General features: G+C 42.2%; 1 protein-coding gene across 1 annotated transcript in view; it reads left to right on the forward strand.

Moving 5' to 3' along the window:
- Positions 1-281: 281 nt before the first annotated feature.
- The window catches only part of negr1 (neuronal growth regulator 1), a gene marked incomplete at both ends in the record, with an annotated part of 124,476 nt that continues 111,792 nt past the window's right edge, over positions 282-12,965 (forward strand). The window contains one exon of the mRNA XM_079158108.1: positions 282-451. Coding sequence (XP_079014234.1) covers positions 282-451 — 170 coding nt within the window. The remainder of the gene's footprint in view (positions 452-12,965) is intronic.

The raw sequence follows: 12,965 nt of genomic DNA on the forward strand, positions 1-12,965 counted from the left end.
GTCTGCTCCCATTTTGCATCGCACTTCCTCACTAGATGGTGTGCGAGCCACTGGAGAGTACACTTCCCCCTGCACAGTGAGCTCTACATCCAGCAAAAAAAACAAACCGGGGAAACTATACAGGCGGACCGTTTCTTCACGGGGCTCCGAGGAGGAAATAAAGTGTGGAAATAATATAAAAGCGTCGTTCGCGTCAAGGTTTTCTAACTCTTCGCCTTTTTTTTTTTTTTGCAACACGCAGACTTGGGGAAAAAGCGGCACCAAAATATAACGGCTCTGCGATGGACATAATGATTGCGGTGCAGGATGCTTGTGTCTCTGGTCAGTGGCTTACTGCGATCATTCTCAGCCTGTGCTGCGTGCTGCCGTCATGTTTGCCCGCCGGACAAACTGTGGACTATTCCTCGGTTGAAAGCGTGGTCAGCAGACAAGGCGACACGGCTCTACTGAGGTAAAAAAATACGCGAACACAACTTCCACTTTCTCCCGCTCACACTCACTCTCTGTCGGGAGTTCTGCTCCCGACCTCACACACTCCTCATCACCAGTTCATCGTTTTACAAGGTCTGTTAAGTACTTTTAAACTGGGCTGTCGCACAACGCGTGCTATAAACACACACAATAGCTATTAACACACACAATAGGCCATTTTCCCTCCATCCCCGTTATTCGCCTGACAAGGGGGGCGGCCAGAGCTACGCAGGACGCCGCTGTTGCGACAAGTGTAATGAATGGTTACTGCAAAGTTTTCATACACACTTTCCCCCTCGCGTGCACACGTTTAACTGACATAATGTGCTTTAATATGTGGTGTGTCTTCATTGTATATCTGCTCGCAGGTGGGGACGACATTATGTACGTTTTAGGATTACCTCCTGGTGTTTGTGTCCCACAGTTTCAAATGCTATACGAGTGCTGAAAGAGGAGCTCGGAGATACAAGACAGAGCGTGAAACATGTCTGTTTTTACAGTGCTGTCCTGTCACTTTGGCTGAATGTATTATGTGATGTCGCAGTTTAAAAAAAAAAAAACGACGCTGAAGAGTGCATTTGTGCCCGCTGTTTATCACAATCGAGTTATGGCAGTGACGCTTTCTCTCTCCCTCCATCCTCCCCCATCCTCCCTCCATCACGTACACTACGATGCCAGCTGCAAAGGTGGCTGCTCATTAAGGACTAAATGAGCTGGGCATGGGCGTGGTTTGGACCAGTGCACTGAGGAGTTTGTAACATATTCTATTTAATATAAATATATATATACGTATATAGGCATACTATCAAAAACATTGTCTATCAATAATCAGTCTACAGTTTAAATACTAATACTTTTTATGCATAACTTCCAATACACTACTCTTGCAGTTTTCTCTCCGGGCTATAAAATGCAAAAATCTCCTCTTTGTCGTCTATTTAATTTCTTCCGAAAATTCAAAAACTCTCGGGCAAAACACAGAGAAATGATTCAAATCTTTGGAGGGCTGTGATAATATCGTGTTCTACCAATATCAAATATCCGTTGCGATGGCTCTGAGGCCTGACCCATTTCAATATGAATTCCGTGGTGTTGACTCAGAGGTGCTCGCCGTGGACCTGAATACAGAGTGGCTAAACTCTAAAGTTCCACTCAGCCTGGCTTTTAGTCATTGTTGTCCCACACTTGATTGCTGAAGAGCTGGATTGTTTCTGTAGCATAAGGTCATCAGAAGTGGCTGTATGGAGATGAGTGCCTTACAATGAGTGTGGTTTAAATGTGTAGGTGTTCATCACAGAAATCCCTTGGCAGCGACTAAGGGGTACTCATTAATTTCACCCCCCTGTTCCCTCCGTGTCCTAAAGGGACGTCCCTGAGAAGAGACTTACACCTCTGAGTGTCTCTTTGGAGAGGGCGTCTAATTCCCTTGTGCCATTCTGAGTTTGGCTGTGATCAGTGGATGAAGCTTTGCCTGAATCCTGATGGTTTATTGGACCAGAGATTATCCCTGTGCTATGAGTCAGCTCAATAAACAAGTTTCCTCCCACCCCTCGATAAGGCAACATTCTCCATAAGTGGGTCATCGCCTCAGTGAAGGCCATCCAGGAAATGGATCGGGGGAAACATTTCCAAGATGCTGTCATTGCCAAGTTGTTACAGTTAATGAATGGGTTAATCGGCACTCACTGTAGTCATTCATTGGCTTTTTTTTTCACTTCACGTGAATGCCGCCACTGTGAAGTTATCACTTTGCTGTGCTCTGCACCTGTTGACCTACGAGAGATTGTCAACCTCTTAAACAGCGCCGCTCGCCCCTGTGGATCGCATCTAGTGGCGAAACACACCAGAGTGATGATAAAGGCCTGCTCTGTCTTGGTTTAGTCATTTCCTCAAACCACAAGGAATCATGTCTCCGGCTTTTGTCCTTCTTTCTTTTCTTTTTTTCCCCCACTGGTCCTAAGAGTCAGGCATCACCACATGAACCATTTCTTTTAGGAACCCAGCACAGAAAACAGTGCCTGTTTGTTGAGTTCCTTCATTGTCAAGACCCCGGACTATTAGAGGGCAATTTCTGCTGTGCCTTTAAGCTGACTGCTGGCAAAAAAAATGTGAGCATTCTCAAACACCGACAAACCCAGAAGCACGCAATTAGTCACTGCCTCTGGATTATGGAGTAGCTCCCGAGAGGTGCGTCTGCTGTCGCGTGTTCATTTCCCGCACCTCTTTAATTCTGAGCACTGCATTACTGCTGCCCCTGACTCATGTTGGACAGTGGGTCCACATCAATTAAATGATTCGAGCTTCTTGAAGATGAAGAATGGTCCGTCTGTGTATGATCACCCTTTTAATCTTTTTTTGATTACTTAAAAGCTCAGCCATTTTCAGCCTCTAACAAAGGCCCGTGTATGCTGAAACGAGCGGTCCTGCAGCTTCCACAGTGTCTCACACAAGTGTGTTCAAGTCACGCACGCATGCTGCATTTCTCACATACTGGAAATCTATGCGCTTCTATAGGGGAGCGCATTGTTTTTTGGAGGAGCTAACTCGTCCCTTTCTACCACACCATACAGCAGCTTTCATGTCACGGTATCAGTGGCAGCCTCTTCCACGTGGATAAGGCAGCTGTAATAAACAGCAAAGAGTGAGTGTCTGTACATGTAGTCCAGGCTGACTGAAATATTAAGCATATGGCTGCTACAATATTGCGACTTGCAGTATGATTTTGAAGGTATGTCCGTCTTTTTATCGCGGTGCTTTCTATCTTCCCAATTAAATACGCGTGAGAGGATGAGAGCTACACAAAAGGTACACTGATCACGCGTTAAAAGCTACATTTTACATCAGTGAAAGGCAGAAAATAGAAACCAGGGAAATAAATTGGAGTGAGGCTGTACACATCAAGAACAAGACAATTATCCCAGCTTGTTTTTTTTTAGTCATTTAGTTTGACAGTTGGCCCTCAGCCACAAAGAAAGGCCTGCACCAAGGGCCCTTGTCTCTGTAATGGTGCAAAAAAATTGACCTGTCACTAGTTTGAAAGTCTGGCATTCGTGTAAATCTAAAATCATCGCCTCATGTCAACAGCCCAGTTGATGAGAATCTTTTGTGGCTGTACATGATTGTACTGGAGCTTTTTCTAACCTTATCCAGGACAAAAAAAAACAAAAAACGGTGCCATATCATTTTCCTCAACTGTGTCATTATTATGGCTCTGAAAGGTCTTGACATTTACTACAAGCACTTGTGCCAGAGACAACATCTAGTTTAAAATGGCTTGGTGCCCCCATCCCAACGTAGATGCTGTTAAGACGGAAGAGGGGAATATTAAGTGGCAGTTCAAACTCCACAGCACATCATTTAAAGAAGGAATCGTTGACTATCTCCTGAACACAGACCATAACCGTGGCTGAGAAGCACCCTCTCCACTTTCTGCATTTCATCATTTTATTTTTTTTTAATTAGCCAGTTCTATTAAAAAGTATAAGGCTTCTTCCTCTCCAACAGCTTGGTTGGAGATACAGCAGATATGGTGTGCACATCCGTTAGCTGTCAAATATCTGCAGTTTCATGCACTCATTTGGGGGAAAACCTGGTTTACCTCTTCTGACACATCTGTGGGCACACCTGAGTCTGTCACTGTTAATTATACCCCCAAAAATCCCCCTCGGCCGCTTGCTGCACCACATGTTTAACGCGATCAGTGTTGTGCTGTCAGCACAGTGTTGCCGGCTTTCACAGTCCTCACGCTCATCGCGGTGCCTGCATCTCGAGGATCGTTTGGCAAGTATCTGACCTTTTTTCTGTCGAGCGAACACTTTCATATTGATGCAAAAACAATGGGCAGGGGGGGGGGGCTGTTGTTGTGGAGGGAGTCGCAGACGGAGCCCTCCTGGCACAGATACAGCTAATGGCGAGAAACTCATAATAATGTCTTATGTGAAAAAAACATCTGACCTTTCCTTTTAAACAGTAGAGTGTAAATCCTGTTGCCCAAGGGAAGGCATCCGTCCGCAATAGATGTGTTTTAGTACAGATGGAAATCAGCTAATAAGGTGACATGCTAGAGCAGTGGCTGAGGAAATGTTCATATAGCAGCTGCCTCCTTTGAAACCTCCAGTTAACCTCTTCCACAGCATCCTCTTGAAACTCAGAGTCTGCCATGGCTTCTTTTAAACTGTCTCATCCAGCTTGTTGCCAAAAAGCAGCATGTTCTCTCAACTGAGACGAGAAACGATCTCAAAGGTGTGCGCCTTTTTTAGTCTTTTGTGTCAAGTGATATACAGGATATTCAATCTATAATATAATTTGGTACTCATGAGATAAATCAAGTGTGTATAGATTTACAGATGAGCCTAGGTAACCATTCATATGCATACGTTAAGGTGCGCTGCATTCATCCCTTTAAAAGAAAAAAGATATACAGACAATCCAATCTCGTGTGGGAAGATCAAACCCAAATCAAACATTCTCGGATGTTTTTCGGTTACATGGCGGGATTAACTATCTAGTTTGGCATACATACACACATTGAAAGCACATTATAAAGCATTTCCAAATGGATGCCAGTCATCATTTGTTAGGCAAGTCAATCCGTAGTACTTTCTAAAAATGAAGTATTTCTATTTCTAATATATTTCAATCAGCACTAAAGTGATTGAGTGCCCCGGTGAATTAACGCCTAGATGAAAATGCTTTCCCAAGGTAAATGCTTTCGAGGGAAATAGATGCTATGCTAGGTTTTGAAGCAGCTTTCTAATATTCTTGTAATCACTACAATTATAGGGGGATGGGGAAAATGATTTGGGGTGGAAAATGGAGCCTTCGCCCGTACCCAGCAGCGAGCAGCCACGTAATTGCAATAATTCTGCAGAAAAATCTCGGGGAGTGTTTTCGTGTTGTGAGAAAGCTATACGCCTCAACATTGGACTTGACAGAGGGTGACTGGACGGGCAATAACAGGTTATCTCTTGGGCAATTTAACAGTTTAGTTACTTGAAACTGAATTCTTTGAAAGGAACACGTCTGTGTTAGGAGACACACAACACCAATGAAAGAGGGGAAACAGTTTACGATTTAAATCGAGCACTGGGCTGTGATTTGCCCGCTCATTATTTACGAGTGTGGTCATTACATGAGTGTGGATACTTTCAGTCATGTGTAGTGATTTTTTTTCTCTGTACGTATTGTCTTTGTGTTTAGGAGATTAAGCTTCTCTCTCTGACAGCTATTCCAGAGTAACATTCTTTTTTTTAACCAGCCCTTTTGTTGGAGCGTGTGTGTGTGTACAGCCTTTTCTGCTCCAAATCATACGGTATGCCAACACTTCCAGTCTTTCATCACGGAGAGCTGAAACCATTCCTCAGAGCCCCTTCAATTAAAATCCTTAATCAATCAGTTAGCATCTCCTTGTGTTTCGTGATAATTAGTTGTGCTGCTCTGACAACATTGCATAATCTCATCCGGAGCCTCCTCGGTTGAGCGTAGTTATATACCAGCGAGTCGCAGTATGCCGCTCATGTCAGCGGGTTACAAACAAAACTCGCTGACATCACAGTTTGAAGCCTGTGTGACGGCGGAGCTTGGAAACAAAGAGTGCGGGCGTATGGCTAAGTACACTTTACTTGGTATGCTGAGCATGAGAAACACCTCCACATTTAGTGAGCCTCTGCAGGAGGCGTACTCGTATATATCCTTGAATTTAGCTCTGTTTAGCACAAAGTCATAAAGCGAACCTTTCATGCAATTTGGATCGACCCAAATCTGTATTTGACCGAGGCGCCGTTTCTGAAAGTTTGAAGTCGATTTCCAGCGAGCGTTAGTTGCGGAAGAAGAGAGACTGAATCATCGTCGTGGGAGATTTTCCCTAAGGATCGAGTGGTTGATGTCATTATCTTTAATGTAAGATCTTTATGTGTGAGCATGTTTGGAGGCTGGAGGGACTTCAGGTAAACATTAGTTTGATCCCAGAGGTATAATAAATCAGAAGTGTTGACACTTGGTTGTTGTAGCGATGCCCTTCAGTGAGTTAGAACAATCCAGAGGGATTCCAGCTCTTGTGGAGGCTATTTTCTTGTCCTTTAATTAAATTCAACATTAGTCTTGTATCTCGGGTTTACACTGGAAACATTTCTCTCTGAGACGACAACCACGACCTCACAGTAAAGCTGGCTCGCATGCTGTCGTGCGACCTCACATCACTTTCAAAACAATGGTTAGAAGGTATATAAATAAAGGTGTCGTAATTATATATAACTGCTTTTAGACGCAAACTAATGACAGGATGTAATACGTTGAATTATAATGAAGACTAGCAACACTTCTATTATTTCCCTGGTTGCCAGGGTTCCTCCAACTCAAAAAATATATCAGTCTCTTATGAGTCACACATATTTCACGACCAAGAACTCTATGTAATTACGTTGTCAGTGTTTTCACAGTCAATCAAGAAAATTCTCCACATTAAGGAAGAACTATTGACTGTAATCTCTTTTTTAAGCCCTTCGGTAAGCTCACTCATATGTTCACGATGGCTGTCCCTCACAATTGGTTAGACACTGCAGCCGCTAAAGGAGATAGGTATTGTCATAATTCATTTGGCTCTATGTTGGCATGGCTAAAGAATTTTAATTGGAGTCGCTCTGAGCAGGTTTTTGAGTTTTGTTTTATTTCTCTCTCTCTCTCTTTCTGTCATCTGCATAATGACTGTGTGGATTTCCGACTGCTGTAAATGTTTGTTGGAGCCGAGTAATTGGAGAGTCTGCATTGGTAATTATTAGTAAATGGAGAAAGAAGTAGTGGAGCAAATCAATATCGCTGAGAAGTACCTATTGTTTCCAGTGGGGTCAGGAGTTAAGGTAACAGAAGTGTCATGCCGCACAGAGATGAATAAAAGCCTCATTTGTGAGAATATTGTGCGGACATTATGAACAGCAAGTCTATTATTCTGTATAGTGTTGCAGTACTGTTGAAATAATGAAGCACATTTTACTGACAAGCTTTTCTTTACCAGCTGAGTTAGCGATGTTGATATTGTTTTACCTGGTGAGTCTGTGTGTGTGTGTGGCAGTTTAGAATACTTAACCAGTTGTGTATATGTCTGTCTGGTTTGATGATGATGCTCTCTAGTTTAATTGTGTGGTAGATTAAAGCCAGCAATGACAAATGCCCCTATTGGATACTTACTGCTTAATTGTAGAGTCACGCCAGTGTATTAACTCTTTTGCACAGATGGCACAACGGTGTGTTACTGTAGAGTAAACCAGTTAAACAGAACAGAAATATGGTGGTGCTCAAATGTACTTTACACAGTCCCCTCAGTACATAACTTATGGGAACACAGAACACAATCATAGGCCACACAGGTAAGTGCAGTGTTATTGAAAAGAACTCGATCCCCCCCATTGTTTTATCGCGTGTTTAGCAATGTGTTCTCAGATTCTGGTTGAACAAAGTCCTCCGACAGCAGTCAGTTATTTTACGAGGGGAAACACAACTGACTGAAGCTCCTGGTAAAAAAGATAGAGGATTTAATCCAAACAGAGAGGAAACATTTTGACATGAATAGGGTGTCGGGCTTTGTCCCAACCACACCATGGCCGGGAGATTGACTCAATCTGGGCTAATGTTGAATTCATTAACTGATCTGTGAGACTGCCACTCATTAGGGTTCTAATTTTAGACTCGGGCAGGCTTTTTGCTCTTCATAATAGGACTTTCTCTGATTCCTCCACACTTCACTGTCTCTGACTCTCTCTCACTTTCACCTTATCTTTACTCACCTCTCTCTTTCTCTCTGATCATTAATTGCATATAAGGGTAAGTCGTGATCAGTTACTACCCAGTATTGGATGAGCTGTCTGTAAACACTCCAGGGTTCGTTCTATCTTCAGTAGCTGGTCTGTTCCTATTCGGCATTAGCCATTAGCTTAGCCGTCTTCGTTTCTGTGTGATATTCAACTCATTGTGCTTAAGGGATCCCAGTTCATCAGGGATTTTAAAAATAAGAAGCATAAACTGCAGCCATGGCCCGTATCAGTCAATGATGATCAAACATCCCATTTGAGACAGAGGCTGGAGGCTTTTAGTAACCCTAATCACAAATCACCATCATAATAGAGATGCACAGATTCAACCACCATCTTTGCTACTTGCCACAACCCATTTATGAATCATTTTATGAATGTATAACTGTCAAAAACCTTTGCTCTAAACCTCTTCACTGAACCATTAATCGACTAGGTACAGCAGCAACGTTGACCAGTGGTGCTGTAGGTCAGAGCCTCTTCATGAAGTATATCCTTTTACTCTGATAACTCAATTTAGTATTAGTATGTAGTACTGACTGCAAAAATCGATCTATGCTCAGAGTCCGTGATTATGGGGGCGTGGCGTGAAATGCACAGTAAAAGGTGTTTTTGCTACTAGAATTGTTGCCCGATTGATGATTGAGTAGTGGGTGCTTGGTCAAAAGAAATAAACAATGGTCAAAAAAAAGAATGCAACTAAGATATACTGCATTCTGTACAATGGATTTTCCATTTCTATATTTGACGGGGTTTTCCCATAACAATGTATTTAGCTATCACCATCAATTTGTGTGTTTCAGCTGAAGCTGGTGGTAATACAGTGTTTATTTAATCCAATACGAGTATTTTCCGACATCATCATTTATCGTCTGATTATTTGTTTGATTAACATTATGTATGACACATTGTTTTGTCAGCTAAACCGTCTAGAGCTGAAACAATTAGTCAATGAATACATAAGTGGATCAACAGAAATGTAATGAATTTACTACATTCATTAATCTGCAATCATTTTTATGATCGATTAATCCTGTCAATGAAACATTCACTTGCGTGCTTCTATGGTGATGATCGCTGCTTTTCTCAGTTATATCATTGAAAACATATCATCTATCATCTTTGTCAGAAAAACAGGAAAGAAATTAATGTGCATTTTTCAAATATGTTTTGACATTTTGTACATTTAACGATTACTCAAAAACATAATCTTCAGATCAATCCATAATGAAAATGATTGTTACTTGCAGCCCTAAAACTTAACTCAATGTGCATGGACACCCAACCAGCAACCCAAGACTGTAGCCCAGTTCCTTCACAGCCGATTTAACTACATTGCTCTTCTAACGGTGTCTCAAACCCACAGAGTATGAGCTTGGCAGCAGTAAAAGCTATGCCGATAATTCAGAAGCTTTTGGACCACGAAAAAGGATTGTATTTCTCTCCGGAGATATTTTAACTCTCCTCTTTAACTCCATCAAACTTACATGGAAGCTTTACAGAACAACATGGAATTAACCTCTGCTAGGTTCTCTGTGGTGATGTCAGGCTCTGTTTCTCCTCCTTGTTATACCCAGTTAGCATTATGAAAAAGGGGGATTACAGCTCCGAGCTAATTAGCATCCAGCCCTAGGAGCGGCATATGAAATGTATTTTGTAGATAATACAGTGTATGTAGCTACCACACCTCTGTCATGTTAAAATGTGCAAGCAAATTGTGGCATTTAACACACACGGTTTCATCTTACTGTATCTTGAGAGACACAGTCCTGTACCACAATAGAACTTCCCTCAGGCACGCAATCCGTTTCCAGTTCCTATACAGCACATTCCGCAATCTCTAAAACAGACAGTTGTCTTCCGTGGAAGTGTGTGGGCCATGTCTTTCTTCTGCAAACCTCAATCCAGGCGCCGTCTTTGATTCCAACACAATGCCCCTGCTGCCTTCCTCTCTGCACTGTGTGAGTGTCACTTTCATTTCGGAAAATTCACCCTCGTTTTTTTGCCAGTGCAGTCGCTAATGGGTAGTCTTTTTCAAAGCCTAAAGGATAATCCTCTCATCTTTGTTTTCGTGGCCACCTCGGGGCCATTCAACAAGTTCTAAAGAAAACATCTGCAGCGCAATGTTTGTGAGTTTCGTTCCATATACTGTATGTTCCATGTCTGCCATCATAGGCAGGACTGCATGTGGAAAGCAGCTGTTGTGCTGAATGACTTTAGTGGCATGCACTCGCTCACTTTAGGGAATCTCTGAGCCAGGTGCTTTATTTTGTTGTATTAATGCTGATGCCAGTGTACCACAACACAAACGTGCGGGGGTGGGACGTGGTTCTTGAAACTAGCTTTCACTATCAATTCATGCTTGTTATTCAATTTTTCGGTCAGATGTGTTGACATGTGAAACAACAACCAGCTATATTCTCCCTGACAGGCCAATGTGGCCATTCAAAGATGATTACGTTTATGGTCTCTGTGGATGCCACAGATTTGCTCTGATCTTCGCCCGACAGTATTGGCTGCTTATTTCTTTCTTGGGAATGAAATGATTCACATTGAGGTATAGCGGCAATGTTGGATTTGATTGTTGGAGGGGAGCATCTTGTGCATGTAATGAGGAAATATTTCCAGGTAGTGTAGTACAGATCATCGTAAGAAAGTATCTTTAGAATCAGATGTGTTTACATCAAAGCAAAACGGAGATTTCTTCGCTTTTCTCAAGACAAGAAATGTGTCGTTGACTGAATGAAATGTGAAGGTCTGACTCAAGATGATATCAAGCCTATGAGGTATTCTCATGATACACAAAGAGTGAGAGTGCTCGCATCCTTATTACAGTGTGGAGTATCAGGAAAACGAAATCTGTAATGCACACATGAAATTCAAGGGCGGAAATAAAGTAGACAACGATAAAACACAACCTCCAGAGACACTGTACAAGAGTTGCAAACAGAAAAAAAATGTATTGAATTTTTTGTTTTCCGACTCCGTAGTCGATTCTGTGATGCCTTAATCGATATAGTTGCTTCATTTGAGTCTATGTGAAGGTAGAAGGAAGTTACCGCTTTTATTGTTGTAGTCTGCTTAACGTGATATCATTTCATTTATCAGGAATTGCATGCTATGCGCAATTCGCCGCAGTACTATATGCACCTGGCTAGGAATGCCCCCCGATAAAGGGAGCCGATAAGACAGTAGCAAATACCCGGAGTATCGATAAGTTTCGGAGTTAACGGTTCTGCTATCGGTATCGGAGGGGCGGTACAGCGTGAGACACACATCATGCCAGAGAGAAAGAAAAGATCGAAAGTGTGGCTACATTTTACTCGAGTAGATGCTGAGAACTCTCGTAATAAAACCCTCAAAAGAATGGGAGGAAATACCAGCAATCTATCAAAACATTTGGCCAACAAGCAGAACATGAATGTGCAGAAATGCAGAGTTTGCGACTGTTGACGACAAGCAGCCGTCCGTCCTCAGCTAGAGGGTCGATGACACAGGAGAGGGTGAACGAGTGTCATAGGGCTGTGATCCAGTTTATTGTTAAAGGCCTGCACCCCTTCTCAACAGTGGACTCAAAAGGGATTTAGGTAACAGCTAATAAGTCTGTCAGTGTATATTGAGTTGTTTGATACATAGTTCTTAATAAGGGGAGCAGCTGTGTTGTTATAAGTTAGTGTTCTAAATTATTTTGCAGCTGCTAGTCCACTACCACTCCAGCCAACACACCATAACAATAATTGTTTCTTTACTGTGGGGAGATGACCAAGGCTCTCAACTCCAAATATACTCCTCCCTGTAGGAATGTTCTAAAATTTACATTTGATGTTGTCACTGAAATAGTATAGTCAACAATAATGAGTTATTAAAAAATGTCTGCCGTTGCCGTTCACGAAAGACTATTTCTTTTTTTAATTAATTGTCTTTTTTTCTCACAAAATAATCAAAAAGAACAAATAAGAGTGTCAATAAGGAACCGAACCGATAAGCAGTATTGATAATAATACTAGTATCCATAAAATCCTAACGATACCCATCTCTGCACGTGGTGCGTGTGAGAGACGCTCGCACCAGACGGAATAGGAGCTTAGCCGCAGAAGTATATATCATCAGAATTACTGTGCAAGAGAAAGGAGGTACTACAGGACAGAAATCATGGTGTTTCCTGAAACTCACCCAGATATGATTAGAGATAATGTGCCTCTGAGTACTAAGTATAGTCCTCTGCAACAGTATTATGGTTAACGTCTTAAATAGTTAGGTGATTAAAGGACTTACTACTGCTAGTGTCACCATCTTAGTTTCGATTTAGTTTGTTCCCTGTTTTATTTTGGAATTCCATGCCTCCTGTGTGCTGTGGTAGTTTGGCTTCCTGTCTTTGTGGTTTTCCCTCCTTTTTTCTGTGATCACCTGTGTTGTATTAGCCTCGTCAGCCTTGCTGTTTCCTTGCGTTTCTTCCACCAATCAGCTTTCAGCTTGCCCTCGTGTGCCCACCTGTGTCTTGTTGTCTGATTAGTTTCTTGTGTATTCATAGTCCTGTCTTTTGTTTGCTGGCTGTTGGTTCGTCCGCTGTGTTCCTGTTATTATCCCTTGTGAACATGTCCGATTTATTTTTTTCGTGTTGTTTTGCCTCTTGGATTTTGAGTTACTACTTTTGTACTCACCTGGCAAGTTTTGTTTTGGACATTTATTTAT

Source organism: Pholis gunnellus (assembly GCF_910591455.1).
Source record: "Pholis gunnellus genome assembly, chromosome: 4".
NCBI classification, from domain to species: Eukaryota; Metazoa; Chordata; class Actinopteri; order Perciformes; family Pholidae; genus Pholis; species Pholis gunnellus.